Source organism: Chionomys nivalis, chromosome 5 (assembly GCF_950005125.1).
Source record: "Chionomys nivalis chromosome 5, mChiNiv1.1, whole genome shotgun sequence".
NCBI classification, from domain to species: Eukaryota; Metazoa; Chordata; class Mammalia; order Rodentia; family Cricetidae; genus Chionomys; species Chionomys nivalis.
In genome coordinates, this window is record NC_080090.1 from 429,290 (window position 1) to 446,632 (window position 17,343).

General features: G+C 49.4%; 1 protein-coding gene across 2 annotated transcripts in view; it reads left to right on the top strand.

Annotated features, from left to right (window-relative positions):
* Positions 1–17,343, top strand: part of Tmem63a (transmembrane protein 63A) — a 36,866-nt gene that overhangs the window by 18,392 nt on the left and 1,131 nt on the right. For both annotated transcript variants that reach the window (XM_057770776.1, XM_057770777.1), the window contains exons 10-22: positions 285–365; positions 585–708; positions 808–941; positions 2,763–2,900; positions 5,252–5,405; positions 7,774–7,880; positions 7,978–8,064; positions 8,485–8,547; positions 11,677–11,839; positions 13,482–13,587; positions 15,150–15,317; positions 15,903–16,018; positions 16,316–16,378. In XM_057770776.1, coding sequence (XP_057626759.1) covers positions 285–365; positions 585–708; positions 808–941; positions 2,763–2,900; positions 5,252–5,405; positions 7,774–7,880; positions 7,978–8,064; positions 8,485–8,547; positions 11,677–11,839; positions 13,482–13,587; positions 15,150–15,317; positions 15,903–16,018; positions 16,316–16,378 — 1,504 coding nt within the window. The remainder of the gene's footprint in view (positions 1–284; positions 366–584; positions 709–807; positions 942–2,762; positions 2,901–5,251; positions 5,406–7,773; positions 7,881–7,977; positions 8,065–8,484; positions 8,548–11,676; positions 11,840–13,481; positions 13,588–15,149; positions 15,318–15,902; positions 16,019–16,315; positions 16,379–17,343) is intronic.

Genomic DNA, 17,343 nt, shown 5'->3' on the forward strand with positions numbered 1-17,343 from the left:
AAATTTGTCAGTTCAAGGCAATTACTTTCATATTATTGAAAACTATGCCTCTGGAGCTAGGGATATAAGAAGTGATAGAAAATATATTTAGTATTTACGCGGCTGTGGGTTCAATCCCTGTCAACACACACATACACACACACACACCCCTCTTGGTATTAAACCTCAAAGGAACAGCTGGCAGGCGGCAGTAGCATGACTCCATTGCAAGGGCAGGGAGGGTGCTCATTTCTACAGGGTCTTCTCTTTCAACGGCTTTCTCTGCCCTGCCTTGCTGGCCACAGGAATGCGTATCCTACGTGTGAGGTGGTGGACGTCCAGCTCTGCTACAGCGTGGCTAAGCTGATGTACCTGTGCAGAGAGAGGTAAGGGAGGTGATGCCTGAGCTCAGCTGCAGCTTTCCCACCTCCTGCCCCGAGATGCTCACCTGCTCCCTTGCTGGGAACTTCAGCTGGCCAGGGAGGGTGGGCCTGCCTCTTCCTGAATCTCAAAGCTAAGCTCCTTACCCTGCTGGTGGGGACTTGTTGGCTGTGCACGGCCCCAGAACCGTGAGTCTGAGTTTGAGTCTCACTCCTATCGTACAGGAAGAAGGCAGAGAAGAGCCTTGCCTATTACACAAGCCTGCAGGCCAAGACAGGCCGAGTGACTCTCATCAACCCCAAGACTTGTGGCCAGTTCTGCTGCTGCGAAGTGCAGGGCTGTGAGCGGGTGAGGCATTGCCACCTACCTGCCTGGAGCAGGGGACATGCATGGGTGCCCTGACACCTGCACACGGTCACATCACCCAGGGGCTGTATCTTCTGGCAGGAAGATGCCATCTCTTATTATACCCGAATGAATGACAGACTGCTGGAGAGGATTACTGCTGAGGAGTGCCGGGTCCAGGACCAGCCCCTAGGAATGGCCTTTGTCACCTTCCGTGAGAAGTCCATGGCTACTTTGTGAGTACGACAGAACTCCTCATCCCTCATGGTCCTTACTGACCTTGCCAGGCTGATGTGGCCCAGTGGCTCCAGTCCACCAGTCCACCCTGCTGTTTGTGTGTAACGACCTGCCAGGTGGATTGAAACTCAGGACCCAGGCTCCTGCTCTGTCTCTTGACAAGTGGACAGCTATGGGGACCCCGTGGAACACTCTGAGTGTCCGTAGCTACAGAATCCTGGAGCTGCAAGCTTATGAAGCTCTCTCAGGCCTCGGACCTTAGTGTCACCACACCTTAGAGCCCAGAATGTGTAGGGTGCAGAGAGGATATAAAAGCTCTTGTGCTTTCTGCACCTCGGGCATGGTGGCTCTGGGGATGGTCTCTGGGATGTTACCAAGGACTCTGGCCTCTTCTGTAGGAAGAGGAGAGGTGTAGCTCTGAGGTAGCAGTGAGATTCTGTGGGTTTAGCCAAAGCGAGAAGCTTGAGATGGCGAGGTGGGACATAGTGAGGGCTGGGAAGTGGCGCCGCTTGGCTGGCAGAGTCAGCTTTATGTTCCAGTGTTACAAGGAGGCATAGAGGGTGGCTCCTTGGAGGCATGCCGTAGTAGGACAGTGCAGACAGTATGGAAGTTGGCCGGATATGTGCAGATGCTAAACCTAACATGCTGGGCCTCAATTTCCCTGTCTGTAAAATGATGCAGCAACCTGTTGCTTGCAGAGTTGTGTCGAGGATAAATCAAAACTCTCTGCAGCATAGCAGGAATGGCACTTCTTTTTGATTGTTTGAGACAGGATCTTAGAATAGTTCAGATTGGCTTGGAACTCACTATGAGACCAAGGCTGTAATGGACTAAACTCTGAAGCTATAAGTCAGCCCCAACTAAGACAGTAGTAGACAAGGCCATGAGCCTTAGTTAGGACTTCCTCTTCTTCTTTTTTTGAAACTATTTCTTTTTATTTTATGTGCATTGGTGTGTATGTCTGTGTGAGGGTATTGGATCCCCAGAACCTGGAATTACATACAGTTTTGAACTGCCATGTGGGGGCTGAGGGTTGTACCAGGGTCCTCTGGAAGAGCAACCAGTGCTCTTAACCACTAAGCCATTTCTCCAACCCTTAGTTAAGGTTTCTATTGCTGTGAAGAAACACTATGGCCACAGAAACTCTTTTTTTTTAAAAAAAATATTTTTCAGGACAGGGTTTCTCTGTGTAGGCCTGGATATCCTGGAACTAACTCAGTAGATCAGGCTGGCCTTGAACTCACAGAGGTCCGCCTGCCTCTGCCTCCAGAGTGCTGGGATGCCACCACTGTCTGACTACAACAACTCCTATAAAGGAGCACATTTAATTAGGGCTGGTTTATAGTCTCAGAGTTTAGTCCATTATTATGGCGGGAAGCATGGTGGCAAGCAGGCAGACATGGTGCTGGGGAAGGAACTGAGAGCTCTACATCTGGATTCACAGGTAGCAGGAAGTGACAGTAAGTTACACAAGGCTTGGCTTAAGCTTCTGAGACCTCAGAGCTACCTCCCTAGTGATCCACTTCCTCCAACAAAGCCACACCCACACCAACAAGGCCACACCTCCTAATAGTGGTACTCCCTAATGACACATGGGGACCATTTTATTCAATCCGCCACATCTGCTCATGATCCTCCTGCCTCAGCCTCTCCAGTGCTGGGATTGCAAGGGTGTAGCACACCATACTGGGTCTCTCCGAGCACTAATAATACGATAGTAACAATGGGGCAGGCATCCTGTGCTCGCCTGTGTTCTGTCTGTGGCTGCTATGGCTGTGTGTGGCACACAGGCGAACCGCACCGTTTGCATTTCTCGACAGCATCCTGAAAGACTTTAATGCCTGCAAGTGCCAGGGCCTTCGGTGTAAAGGGGAGCCCCAGCCATCCTCCTATAGCAGAGAACTCTGTGTCTCCAAGTGGACCGTCACCTTTGCCTCGTACCCTGAGGATATCTGCTGGTAAGTTCCCAGGAGGGTGGGAAAAAGACCTGGTTTTCTGCAGAGCTTGGGGAGTGGGTAGAAGGATGGGGCATTGGGAGTGGGGAGGGTGTTGCCTGGTTACCTGGAGCATAGATGTGGCCTGGCTTTTTTTTTTCCTTGAAGAAATATTTATTTATTTCTGTGTGATGGTGGCATACACCTTTAATCCCAGCATTTCGGAGGCAGAGGCAGGCGGATCTCTGTAAGTTTGGTCTACTGAGCAAGTTCCAGAATAGCCAGGACTGTTGCACAGAGAAACCCTGACTTAAAAAATCCCCCCAAAGACACTCACTGAAACAGTTTACCTGAGCTAATGGGAGCTCACCAACTCCAGTCATACAGGGAAGGAACAAGCATAGGACCAAACTAGGTCTCTGAATGTGGGTTTGCATGACTGGGGCAGTCTACAAGGTCACTGGCAGTGGCTCCAGGAGTTATCCCTACTGCATGTACTGGCTTTTTGGGAACCCATTCTCTTTGGATGGATACTTTACTCAGTATATAGTAGGGAGGGACCTGGACCTTCCCCAAAGCAATATCCCTTACTTTCTCTGAGGAGTGGATGGAGAGTGGGGTGGAGGGAACAGGAGGAAGGGAGGAAGTGGGAACTGGAATTGGTATGTAAAATGAAAAAAGATAGTTTGTTTTCTTTTTTAAAAAATAAAAAGAGAGAAAAAACATACCCCCCAATATTTATTATTTTATTATTTTTTGGTTGTTTTGAGATGGGGCTCATAGCTGAACTCACTATGTAGACCAGGCTGTCCTTGAACTCACAGAGATTCCCATCTGCCTCTGATATTAAAGGTGTGCACCAGCATGCCCAGTTCTTTAACAAATGTTTAAACACCTACTATATGCCAGATACTATTCTACTTTTGTTGGTTTTATTATTTTAATTCTTATGTACATGAGTATTTTGCCTGCATGTGCGTCTGTGTACCATCTCTGTGCCTGGTGCCCACAAAGGCCAGGAGAGGGTTGCCATCGTTTCTGGATCTGGAGTTACAGGTGCTTTTAAGCCTCCGTGTTGGTGCTGGGAGTCGAATCTGGATCCCCTGAAGCAGGCAGCACTCTCCAGCATTGAGCCATCTTTTGACCTGTGGGCTCACATTTAACGGCCAGCTGCACAGGTCACGTGGAGTCCAAGCTCTGAGCCCGGTGCTGTGATGTGTTTGATTAAATCAGGCAGAGGAGTCTATGCTTTGTCCCACGATCAGTCCTTAACATTCAAATGCTGTCCAGAAGAAATATCGTGTCAGCTATGTACCTCATTAAAAACTATCTAGTAGCCAAGTTAGAGAAAGAAACGATTGAAATTATTTTTTTTTTTTTTTTGAGACAGGGTTTCTCTATACAGCCTTGGAGCCTGTCCTGACACCTGTTCTGTAGACCTGGCACTTGTAGGCTGGACTTGAACTCTCAGAGATCACCTGCCTCCCTAGTGCTGAGATTAAAGGCGTGTGCTATCACTTGCTCCACGGGTGAAATTAATTTTAATCTAAACCTCTATAGTATACTCCAAATGCTAACATTGTAGCATGCGATATATATTTTTAAACCAAGACTCATGTTTCTCCCATTCGTACTTGGTCTTTGAAATCTGTTGCATATTTTATGCTTCTTGGACATCTGTAGCTGAGGCCACCCCACACCTCAAGTGCTCGGTAGCCACATGGCTGTATGACTGCCACATTACACAGCACAGCCCTAGGTAGAATGGAGGCATGCTGCTGAGCTTAGCCGTGTCTGTAGACCTCGGGCAAGATTTAGGGCCCACCCTGAGGATGGAGGCATCCAGACCTGCTGCCTGCTTGGCAGCCCTTCTCGGTTGCTTGGGTGGAGTGAATCTTGGATGCACGTTACCCCTCACTTTTGAGCTCAGCCTCTGACAGTCTTGCCCTCTGGGTCATAGAGCATCCCAGAATCGAGGCTGTTTCCGTGGGGTGAGGAGTCAGGTCCAGCCTGTGCTCCCTGCTTGCCTCCCTTCGCCTCAGCCCATGCCCTCCCTGGAAAGAATGTACCATTAGTTACTAAGCATTGCATCCTCAAGAAGTGTCAACGGAGTTCTGCCTGGACGGTGTCGGGTGTCCGTGACATCACTGGTAATTCCCGTCACTACAGACAACTGTTTTCCTTCTGAGCTCCAGGAGCTGAAACTCGGCCTTCCGTGGCTGAAGGCCAGCGCAGAGAACTTGCCTTGCTCAGCCCGAGTCCTAGTGTGGCCTCCCTAAAGTTGACTTGACCTGCCTCAGCCACAGGCGCTGCCCGTGTTGTAGATGACCTGTGCCTGGGAGACTAAGCCCCTTGGTTGGTGTTGCCCTCTGCAGGAAGAACCTCTCCGTCCAAGGTGTCCGCTGGTGGCTCCAGTGGCTGGGCATCAACTTCACTCTGTTTGTGGTGCTGTTTTTCCTGACCACACCCTCCATCATTATATCTACCATGGACAAGTTCAATGTCACCAAACCCATCCATGCATTGAATGTGAGTGATCGACCTTCAGGGAGAGGGTGGTGGGAGCAGTGGGAACTGGACATGGAGCTTGAAGGCTTGAAGCAGGGGGCCGTGTCACTCAGCTCATGTTTGTTGTGTGTGTGTGAGCGCGCGCGTGCGTGCATGCGCGTGTGCAAGTGTGGAAGCCAGAGAAGGATATTAGTTGTCCTGTTTCATTACTTTGAGACAACCTCTTGTGGATCCTGGTAGAAGTCTGGCAGCTAGAAGGCCCAGTGATCTTCCTGTCTCCACTGCTTACAGTGCTGTGGGTACAGGCAGGCACAAACCTGGCTTTTCACATGGACTGCTGGGGATTTGAACTCAGATCCTCATGCTTGCACAACAAGTAGTCTTACCCAGTGGAGCCCTTCTAGTCCACGTTTGCCCTTTGAAGCTTTAAACAGGCATGGTGATGTTTATCATAGAGTCTTTACGGCCACGCAGTTATGTTCACTTAATGGGATCAGTCTAATGCTCAACAGGAAAGGTCATCTGAGCTGAATGATCTTTTAGCCTGAAGAAATGTGAAACATTTATGAAAAACTGCATGGTTATTTTGGTAAGCTTATAGTGAAAGCAGAATATACAGCTTGGCATGATGGCTCACACCTGTAATCCTAGCACTTGGGAGGGAGAGGCTGGAGGTTGAACATAAGTTCAAGGTCATACTGGTTTACAGAGTGAGACCCTTTTTCAAAAACAGACCAGCCAGGTCTGGAGACATGTCTCATGTTTACTGCCTTTTTTCTAGAGGACATGGGCTCTGTTCCCAGCACCACTCCAGTCAGCTCACAGCTGCCTTCACTCTGCCCTCCACGTCAGCCTGAGTGTATGGCACATAAACGCACACAGGCAAATATACACATGCATAATTAAAAAAAAAACAAGGCTTAAAAAACGCCAGCCAACCAATCAAACAAAACCTCCTGTACTTATTGTAGAATTGCATTTAAGCAATGGTTCCAGTGATGTATATATATGGCTTTACTTTCCAATTTAGTCCTGATTGTCTTGTTTTAAAGCATTGTATTTGCTGTAGGTAATGAATGTTTTTCAAAACACCTCAGATGATCAGGCAATGATAGATACTCAAGAGGCTAAGATAGGTTATGTGCCAGATGTGGTAATGTACACTTGTATCCAGGGCTTGGGAGGGGTCCTGGCTCCCTGGTCCTGGCTTGGCCACCACTGTTTTTCATCCATTAGCTGGATTGGTCACCTGTCATGTTACACCTGTGATAGATGACAGGAGCATTTATCTGACTTGAAAGACTTTTAAAAACACCTAAGTATGCACGGCATAGTTTTCTTTAGACGGACAACAGGTGAAATTCATTCTCTTGCCAATCTTTTGGTGCAGACACAAGGCCTGTTTTTCTGAGGACTTCTGCCGGTTAGAGGTCCCCTTTGTCTGTCTTATATAAACTACGTTCTTATTTCACCAATTCTGATCCTAGTTTGGGTTTCTTTAAGTAAGAATTTAGATTGTGGGTATAGCTCATTGTATAACAAGAAAGCAGCCCCAAAGCTTTCCTGTCCCAAGTACCCCAAATTAAAGAATAAATAAAGTAAAACAAACATTTAAACATACATGCATGTCTAGTGCTTGAGGAAGCCAGAAGAGGGTGTTGGATCCCACTAGAACTGAAGTTATAGATGGTTGTGAGCCACCATACGGGCGCTGAGAATTTACCTTATGTCCTCTGGCCGGTGCTCTCAACCACTGAGTCATCTTTCCAGTCCCTAATTTACTCTTACGTAATTCAACAACCTATTTTTAGAAATGGACTTTAATAAATCTTTTCAAAATGTTCAACTTAAGCTTTTAAATTTTTCCATATTTATTTTTGAGGTCCTGGGAACTCACACATACTTGGCAAGCACTCTGTACTGAGCCATACCTCTAAACAGCCGCGGCTTAGTTTCAAAGAGAATTTCTTCCTGTTTTTATGTTCCTTTAATCAGTGAAAATAAATTCTGTAATGACAGTAGCCAGTACAACCGGTATAAACAGGATTAGGATCAGACACCATGAGGCTGTGGCAAGCTGGAAAGTGGCTGGAAAGTGTGTGTTGACCAGTTGGAGAGGAGCCCTGGACTTCACTGGGGATGCAGAAGCCGGTCTCCTCCGGCCCATCAGATGAGTGGAGTTGCACTGCGCGTGTGACTCCTCTCTCAGCTGTAAAGGTCGCGTAGCCACGAAGTGCAGTTACTGTTTATTTGCTAGGGCTTGAGGACTGCCCACCCTTTACCCAGCATGGCTTTGGTTCTGGAGCATGGCTAGGAACACTTTGAGCTACTGGATCCCCAGAGACCCCCCAACCTTATCTTGATCCTTGTGGTGGCTCTTGTCTTTCAGGACCCTATCATCAGCCAGTTTTTCCCCACACTCCTGCTCTGGTCCTTCTCGGCGCTGCTCCCAACCATTGTCTACTACTCCACACTGCTGGAGTCTCACTGGACGAGGTGAGCAGAGTTTGAGCCTGTTCTGGATTGGATGTCTCTTACTCCCCCCCGGGGGAGCAGGCACATTGCTGGATCAACTCGTCTTTGTCTCCTGCAGGTCAGGGGAAAATCGGATCATGGTGTCAAAGGTCTACATATTCTTGATCTTCATGGTGCTGATCCTGCCCTCCCTCGGCCTGACTAGGTACATCCACCTCCTGTCCAGCCCCACTCAGAAGCAGGACCCAGTTCTTGCCATCTAGTCTGGAAGTATGATAGATAATCCTTGGAAACAAAGAACTGTGAACAAAACTTATAAAGGACCTCCCTTGCAGGGAGGGTTTCCTCCTAGCTGTGTTCTTCTTGTGGAAGGAAGTGCCTGTTAAAGCATGCGTGACGAGTCACATGTAAGGGGCACCGCAGGGAACAAATGTCTCAAGATTGGGGCTGCTTTTAGAGGGGAAGAAGACGAAAGTGTGTCATGACTACAGCTGAGCGCAGGGAAGAAAACCGGAGGGCAGAATGGTGTGAGCGAGACCTGGGTTTCATCTCCAGTATTGAGACAAACAAACCCCCACCAAGGTCCAAATGAACAAGAAACTCATGGAATTCGTCTGCTTTTCAGCCTGGATTTCTTCTTCCGGTGGCTCTTTGACAAAACTTCCTCAGATGGCTCCATCCGGCTGGAGTAAGTATGGGCTCAGCCGCCATCCAGAGTGCAGATCTCAAGAGCTTTGTGAGGGGAGGGAGCTGCAGTGTGGTGTCAGGCCTCAGCTCAGGCTTTCTCCCCTGGAAATAACAGGCCTTGCCACCTCACCAGCCCCCTGCATTCCTGGAATATATGTGCCCTACTTTGTGTGTGCTTGCAGAAATGTAATTGTCATTTAGGCCAAGACTCAATTAGTGGCAGTCACTCTTCTTGTCCGAGACTTATTTACAGACCACAGAGCCGCTGGGGGAAGGCGCTGCTGGGTTTTAGTGACGCTCCAGCCAGGGAAGGATGCTAGTTAAACGTAGTGACTGTGTAGCCTGTGGACTGTAGCCAGGGAAATGGAGCTCAGTTAGGGCTGGTGTGTGCCCTTGTTAGTCCTGTAAGCCTATGATACACTCCCCGAATTGTGACAGCTGTCATTTAAAATGGCTCTAGGCTAAATGTTTGTGAGTTCTTATTCAGCCCTCACAAGAAACTGTGAGGGGGGCTGAGGAGGCAACTCCGTGTGTAAAGTGATTTCTATGTGTGATGACACTCACGTATCGTTCAGGCACGAGGAGCCAGAGACAGGAGGATTCCAGGAGCTTATTGGCCATCTCCAGCTAGTGGGTGGACTCCAGTTTCAGTGACAGAGAGAGAGAGACAGGGTTTCAAAAAATAAGATAGAGAACCATAGAGGAAGAGATCTAGTGTATACACACACACAGAGAGAGAGAGACAGAGAGAAACAGAGAGAGAGAGAGGTGGGGGGAAAGGGGGAGAGGGAGAAATCTGTGAGGTAGTTGTTATCTGTGTCTCAATCTTACAGACAGTGGGGTCAGAGATATTGCGTAGCTCACCCAAGCTTGTCCGGCTACTCACTCAGCCTAGTTCACTGTACTCTAGGACTTTCCGCAGCCCCAAAGGCTCCAGATTCATTGGGAATGGTAGTGGGAGAGGCTGGCCTGAAAGGTTGGGGCATTTGTTTCTTGCTGAGTTGACCGGTGACTGAGGAGAAGGCAGCTACAGATAGACAATGACCTACCTAACTAGCTCTTGGCTTGGAAGCAAGCTGTAACAGTGTGTCCATAGCTCCACAGTCGGGACCGCCTGCTTGAAGGAGGCCTCTGACTACCAAATTCAGTGGCCAGCTCGCAGTTCCTGTTCTCTGTGACCTGTGAGCCCCACCTGGCATATTGCCTGAGGCTCGTCCTGGAGACAGTGTCCTCACCTGACTCTGAACTCCGCCCGTGGTCTCCCTGCACACACAGCATCTCCTTTGCAACCTCCTTGAGACTTCCTGCAAAGCTGAGTCGGCTGCCCGAGGGCTCTATCCTAGGCTCCATCCCATGGCTTCACTGCTATTTGACTACTGAATCAAAATATGTGCACGGAGGGGCTAGAGGTGTGCCTTGGTGGGCTTCATCCAGCACCAAGAAGTTAGAGAAAAAATTAAATTCCACCGCATCCATGTTATCACTTTAGAGTCTTCCGTCTCCTTCCCCAGCCTCAGATGGAGCCTCTGCTGTGCACTGTGGGCTTTACCTGCCATAATTGGATCTGTTATGCCCACAGTTTCCTCATAGCTTTCAGTGTTGGTCCAGAAAAGGCCTGGAGCTCACCCTGCCTTTTTTCTTCCTTCTTTCCTCTCACGCTGTACCCACTTTCTTAGCAAATCCCCCAGTTCTATCTCCAAGAAAGATGGAGAATCGGACCCTGCCTCTTGACCCCACCAGCACCTCATCCAGTGTACCCCTATAGCTGTCATAGTGTCCTGATCCAGTGTACCCCCATAGCAGTCATAGTGTCCTGATCCAGTGTACCCCCATAGCAGTCATAGTGTCCTGATCCAGTGTACCCCCATAGCAGTCATAGTGTCCTGATCCAGTGTACCCCTATAGCTGGCATAGTGTCCTCATCCAGTGTACCCCTATAGCTGTGGTAGTGTCCTCATCCAGTGTACCCCTATAGCTGTGGTAGTGTCCTCATCCAGTGTACCCCTATAGCTGTCATAGTGTCCTCATCCAGTGTACCCCTATAGCTGTTGTAGTGTCCTCATCCAGTGTACCCCTATAGCTGTCATAGTGTCCTCATCCAGTGTACCCCTATAGCTGTTGTAGTGTCCTCATCCAGTGTACCCCCATAGCTGTTGTAGTGTCCTCATCCAGTGTACCCCCATGGCTGTGGTAGTGTCCTCATCCAGTGTACCCCTATAGCTGTTGTAGTGTCCTCATCCAGTGTACCCCCATGGCTGTTGTAGTGTCCTCATCCAGTGTACCCCCATGGCTGTGGTAGTGTCCTCATCCAGTGTACCCCTATAGCTGTGGTAGTGTCCTCATCCAGTGTACCCCCATGGCTGTGGTAGTGTCCTCATCCAGTGTACCCCCATAGCTATGGTAGTGTCCTCCATGCTGTAGGAGGCTATCAGCCTCGTGCTCCTCCTCTCTCTGTCACTGCTTTCCGGGCCCACCTCCCCTCATACTGTTCCTTGGCAACGCCAAGGCCACCACTTCTCATCAGTGTCATTACCCATGGTCTCTTGGTGTCTGGGTGACCTGCTTCTTCCTCGCCATTTTTGATCAGCCTCCTAAACTCATCGATGTTCCCACAGAGCAGACAGCCCCTCACTGCCTGCCATGTTGTATATGCCTATGTTTGGGCTCCAGAGGGTGTGCAAATGCAAGGGGCTTGGGGTTTTTGTTTGTTTGTTTTGTTTTTTTGAGATGAGACAGGCTTTCTCTGTAGCCTTGGCTTGCCTGGAACCTGGAACTTGCTCTGTTGGCCAGGGTGGCCTTGAACTCACAGAGATCTACCTGTTTCTGCCTCTCAAGGACTGAGATTTGTTTGTTTTATATTATTTTAAATTTTGAGAAAAAATCTTGCTATGTAGCTGGAAGGGCCCAGACTCATGATCCTCCTGCCTCTGCTGTCCCAGTGATGGACAGTCACAAGCATCGCAGCCTGATTTTCCTCTTAGCTCTCAGCGCAGTGACTGACACTCACGTGGTCTCCGCAAATGTGCGCCGAATGATGGAGGCAGGCAAAGCCCTCCCAGAGGTCCCCATTCTCCTTCCAACTGGAAGGAAGCTCTGGGCCCCCAGCTCACAGGCCTGCCTCGCTCCCTAGGTGTGTCTTCCTGCCAGACCAGGGTGCCTTCTTTGTGAACTACGTCATTGCCTCAGCCTTTATCGGCAGTGGCATGGAGCTGCTGCGGCTGCCCGGCCTCATCCTCTATACCTTCCGCATGATCATGGCCAAGACAGCCGCTGACCGCAGGAATGTTAAGCAGGTACTACTCGGGTCCTCCCAGTGTCCCGTCCCCCCCCCCCCCGTGGGCCTCTCAGCTCTCTGGAATAAGTGCTAGGCACAGTGACAAGTGCTTTTCAAGCCCTGGCCCAGGGTCGCCTCTTTAGATCATGGCGAGTCTTTCTTTAGCTTCCATTCTGAATCATGGGCTGAATCAGAAAGAGCTTGGGATTTTTGTGGTCTAACCAGTCCGGCCACACACTGTCTAACTTTTCTCATCCCCCCTTACAAAGGACCTGATAGAGGAGCTTAAGGAAGGAAGGAAGGATTTATTTTGGCCTCCAGTTTGAGGGTACAGTCCATGGTGGAGGGAAGGTGTGGGGGTGAGAGCCCAAGACAGCTGCTGACACTGGATCTAATCAGGAAGCAGAGAGAGCTGGATGCTGGTACTCAGCTTGCTGACTCTTTTCCCTCTTTCATTCATTGTGCGACTCTATCTCACGCATGGAATGATACCACATACCTTGTAGTGGGGGTGGTCTTCTCGGTTAAACCTCTGTAGAAATACTCACACTGAGAGCTGTGTCTCCTCCAAGGTGATTCTAAACCCGATTAAGTTGACAATCGAGGTTAGTCATCACATGTGAAATGCATAGCTAAAAGCTACACATGTAATTAATGGTTTAAGCACCTGCTTAGCAAGAGAGAGATGATAAACAACCCATAGATCCCCTTCTTGGGGGTCTCTGGACTGATTCTTAGGAGTGCTCTGGTGTCAGAGCTCTTTCAGGTTGTAGCACTTTTCCAGACCTCCTAAGTCGGGTGGTGTGGGCTCGCTATTTCCCTACGCCTTGGTGGGAAGAAGTAGGAGGCTGGTTGTTGTCCACCGTATTTTGGGATGGATACCACCAGTCTCCTTGTTTTACAGTGGTACTAACTGGGCTGGCTCAGGCCTCCTGAACTAGGGTTGAGCTGTTGGCAGGGAGAATGCTCAGTCTGTGTGGATTGACTCTCTATGGAGTATATTCCAGCTGTGTCTGCCCTGGGGACTCATTGCCCTGGTGGTTGGACACAATTACAGAGGAACCCTAGGAGAGCACACACAGAGCCTTGGAAGATCTGACTGTGAGCTACGAGAATCTGGACCTGGCTGGAGAAGAGAAAGCCAAGGCGTTCGGTAGCACTCATCCTAACTAGTCCTCCCGAGGTGTTGCAGGGAGCCACTTTTTGGTTCCTGGCTGCTCAGCAGCTCAGATCCCCAAAATAATCACATAGAAACTATATTATTTAAATCACTGCTTGGCCCATGAGCTCTAGCTTCTTATTGGCTAACTCTTACATATATTAATTTAACCCACCTCCATTAATCTGGCATCACCGTGAGGTCGTGGCCTACCAGCAAAGTTTCAGCAAGTCTGACTCCAGCAGCAGCTCCATGGCTTCTCCTGACTCTGCCCTTCTTTCTCCCAGCATTCAGTTTAGTCTCCCCCCTCCACCCTACCTACCTAAGTTCTGCCCTATCAACAGGCCAAGGCAGTTTCTTTATTAACCAATAGTATTTACAGCATACAGAGGGGAATCCCATATCACCCAACCCTGTTGAAAACCTCCCATCTCCCATGCTTGGTACATAGAAGGATGTGGGACAGAACCAGCCTAGGGTGCCTTAACCCTTTCTTTCCTAGAACCAGGCCTTTGAGTACGAGTTTGGAGCCATGTATGCGTGGACGCTGTGTGTCTTCACCGTCATCATGGCCTACAGCATCACTTGCCCCATCATCGTGCCATTTGGTAAGTGGTCCTGGCATCGGTCTCAGGGTTCATGGACAGCTGACTCTTTCATACCACAGCTGATTCTTTCAGGTCACAGTGGATTCCCAGCAGAGTGACATCTTGTAGTTATTCTCTTACCATGTCTGGCGTGAGTTTCTATTCTGGTCCATCATGGTATCTTGTTTGATTTGTGTGTGTGTGTGTATGTATGTGTGCATAGGTGAGTTTGGGTGTCCATGCACTTGGTGTATAGGGCAAAGATAGATATTGGATTCCTTCCTTCCTTCGTTCCTTTCTTTCCTTGATTATTTTTAAAATATTTATTTATTTATTATGTATACAATATTCTGTCTGTGTGTATGTCTGCAGGCCAGAAGAGGGCACCAGACCTCATTACAGATGGTTGTGAGCCACCATGTGGTTGCCGGGAATTGAACTCAGGACCTTTGGAAGAGCAGGCAATGCTCTTAACCACTGAGCCATCTCTCCAGCCCTCCTTGATTTTTTTTTTTAAGCACAGGGTCTCCCTTTGTAGTGTTGTAGACTCTATGTAGACTAGACTGACTCAAACTCCCAAAGATCTGCTCTTCTGAGCCTCTGCCTCCTGTGCTGGACTACAGGTGTGAGTCACTATGCCTGCTCTCAGATCTCTTTCTCTGTTACTTCCCACTATGGATGAACACAGAGCTCTCTGACTGATAGGCCGGCTAGCTCTGGGGAGCAGCCTATCTCTGCTTCCTCTTCCCAGTGCTGTGGTTACAGATGTGTGTCCAGTGTTTATCTTGGTGCCCAGTGTTTACCTTGGTGCCGAATCTGATCTCAGGCCCTCATGCTTGCGGCAGGCACCTTATGGACTGAGCTAGCTCCTCAGTCATGATTTTCCTTATTATTAATTTTATCATCATCATCATCATCATCACCATCATATCATATATTTTATAAAGACAAAGTCTTGCTATGTTGTAGCACAGATCAGCTTCAAACTTGGGATCCTCTGCTTCAGCCTCCCAAACACTGGGGTTGTAGCTGTTTGTGCTGCCGTGACTGACTCTTTTTAATATAATTTAATTATTTAATTAATTAAGGGCTAGGTGGCTAAATGACTCAGTGGTTAAGAGCACATACTGTTCTTGAATAGGATCTGAGTTTGATTCCCAGCACACACATCAGGCAGTTCACTGCCTGAAACTCCAGCTTCAGAGAATTGATCTCTTTCACCTCCTTGGTTTTACATACACACATACACATTCACATAAATAGATAATAAAATAAAAAATAAATAAAATAAAATAAAAGCCTGTCCTGACTAGCTCTTGTAGACTAGGCTGGACTTGAACTCACAGAGATCCTCAAGCCTCTGCTTCCAAGTCCTGGGATTAAAGGCGTGCACCACCACCACCCAGCCTTAATTCTTTATGTTTTAAGACAGGGTCTCACTATATTGCTCTGGCTGTTCTGGAACTCACTATGTGGAACTCACCAGGCTGGTCTCAAACTCACAGAGATCTGCTGGCCTCTGCCTCCTATGTGCTGGGATTGTGGCCCAGCAAGACCTCTAGCTCAGAGCCCCTCTTTTGCAGGTCTCATCTACATCCTGCTCAAGCATCTGGTGGACCGGCACAACCTGTACTTCGCTTACCTCCCGGCCAAGCTAGAGAAGAGGATTCATTTTGCTGCTGTGAACCAGGCCTTAGCAGCTCCCATCCTCTGCCTCTTCTGGCTTTTCTTTTTCTCCTTCCTTCGTCTGGGTAAGGGCATTCTTCTCTCGGCCCCGTGCCAGTGATCTTTATTCCCACATGCACACCGGCCAGTTGGGTCCCTAACTACATTCACAGCATCCGTATGGTGAAACGTGGTGCTCCTGGGTAAGGGCTGGTTGGTATGGTGTTGGCAACCTGGCTACTGAGCTAGGTCAAGTGTGACATGGCTCCAGAAATCCCCACGGAGCAGACAGCTCCAGTACCGGTTTAGTGGTGGGTGGAGACTGAGCTAGAGGATATGAGCACTACAGTCACTCCCAGGGAGTCCCTGCCCTGTCTAGCCCTAGGTTTCAGAGTCTGGGGGCAGCTGTCCCAGCAATCCCACTATCAAATGATCATTTACTTGGTGTCCCAGTGTCCAAAAGCTGACTAGGGATGATTCTAGCCAGCACGTGGGTCCTATACCCTGTGTGCTCTTGGCTGTGAGAATACCGTTCTGGTTGTTGAAGTGAGGGGTAGGGGTGGGGGCCAGGGAGCAGTCACCCACAGTTTAGGCACCAGGCCTGGCCCCATCCTTGACAGAGCAAGCATGACAGGCAGTCCCCTGCCTCAAGGCTGTACCTGTGTTCCCAGGTCTGACGGCCCCCTCCACTCTATTCACCTTCCTGGTGGTACTGCTTACCATCCTGGCCTGCCTGCTCTACACTTGCTTTGGATGCTTCAAGCACCTGAGCCCCTGGAACTACAAGGTACCCACCCGGCTGCCTGTCATGCCTCAGGCAACTCTGAGGACAGCAGCGGTTCCCTCTTCTTCCTCCCCCCCATGTGGCTGCAGTACCAGCCTTCTCCAGCTCTTCTTTGGGTGTGATGTGACTTCCCTCCCTCCCCTATTCTAGGCCCCTGTCCCTATCCCTCATTCAAACTGCACTGGGAGTCTGGTGCTGGTTGGTCCCATTATTCTGCTGGTTACTAGTCTGTTTGTTTAGGGGACCTTTGTTCAGAGAGACCAGTTCTGTTCGTCATTGTGTCTTTGCTGTTGTCCACAGACAGAAGAATCATCAAGTGACCGAGGAAGCGAAACAGAGACCCACGTGCCCCCATCATTCACAGTAAGCAATCTGTGTTTCTATCCCCATGGTGGCTGCCTTTTGTCCCTTTGGTTGTAAGGTCACATCCAGAGAAGCCATAGGAATGCCCTGGCATAGTGCTAGCTGAAAAGAGAGCCTAGGTCGGTTGGCAGGCTAGTTTTGAACTAATGCCAATTGAAAGGACTCTGTAGCCAGTCAGGATGCTGCTGTTCCCGCACACAGGAAGCTGCCTTGGCCACTGAGGCTTGCGTTGCCCTTCTTTTTTTTTTTTTTTTTTTTTTGCGTTGCCCTTCTTTCTGTGGGCCACAGTGCCCTGCTCGCTTGCCCTCTCTCAGCCCCACTGCCTGGGGAGTTGGACCTTCAGTGCGGCTGTATCAGGAGGTCCTGTGGTTGCAGCTCCGTCACTGGTTATTCGAATGCCTGTGTGAGATCCTGGGACAGCTACGGGAGACAGCAGACTTGTGCCCCTTTGAGTTCAGCAAATGCATAGGGTGCCTTTTCCAGAAGAGGCTGCCAAGTTGGAAAGGCCCCCTTCTTCTTCTTCCCGGTTTTCCCTGCCTCTGTCCTCCAGGGTGCTACCTCAGGGTAGAGCGTGGCCCTTGAGCCCCAGATGGTAGAGTGGTGACATCCTAACAGGTGTGAGGGTGGGGCACTGGTGACCTCCTCAGTCTTTGTCCTTCTAGCAGCTAAAGACTCCTCTTAAGGTCTGTCCTTGGACAAACCCCTAGAAAGTAGGTATTTGGTAGCGTAATTACCCGGAGACACCCTTGCCCCTACCAGCCAGCAAGGAGAGCAGGCTGGGTGAAGCTGAAAATCCTTCACTTCCAGCCTGAGCCCGGGAGGCTGCATAACTGACAGACATGTGTCTCTCCAGACAGCCTGGTTCCCAAATAAGCTGAGACAGTCACTCAGAGTACAGCAGCAGGAAGGATGTTTCTCTGAGAGCCAGAGGAAGTCACTCTTTTTTCTTTATATTGTCAGGAGAA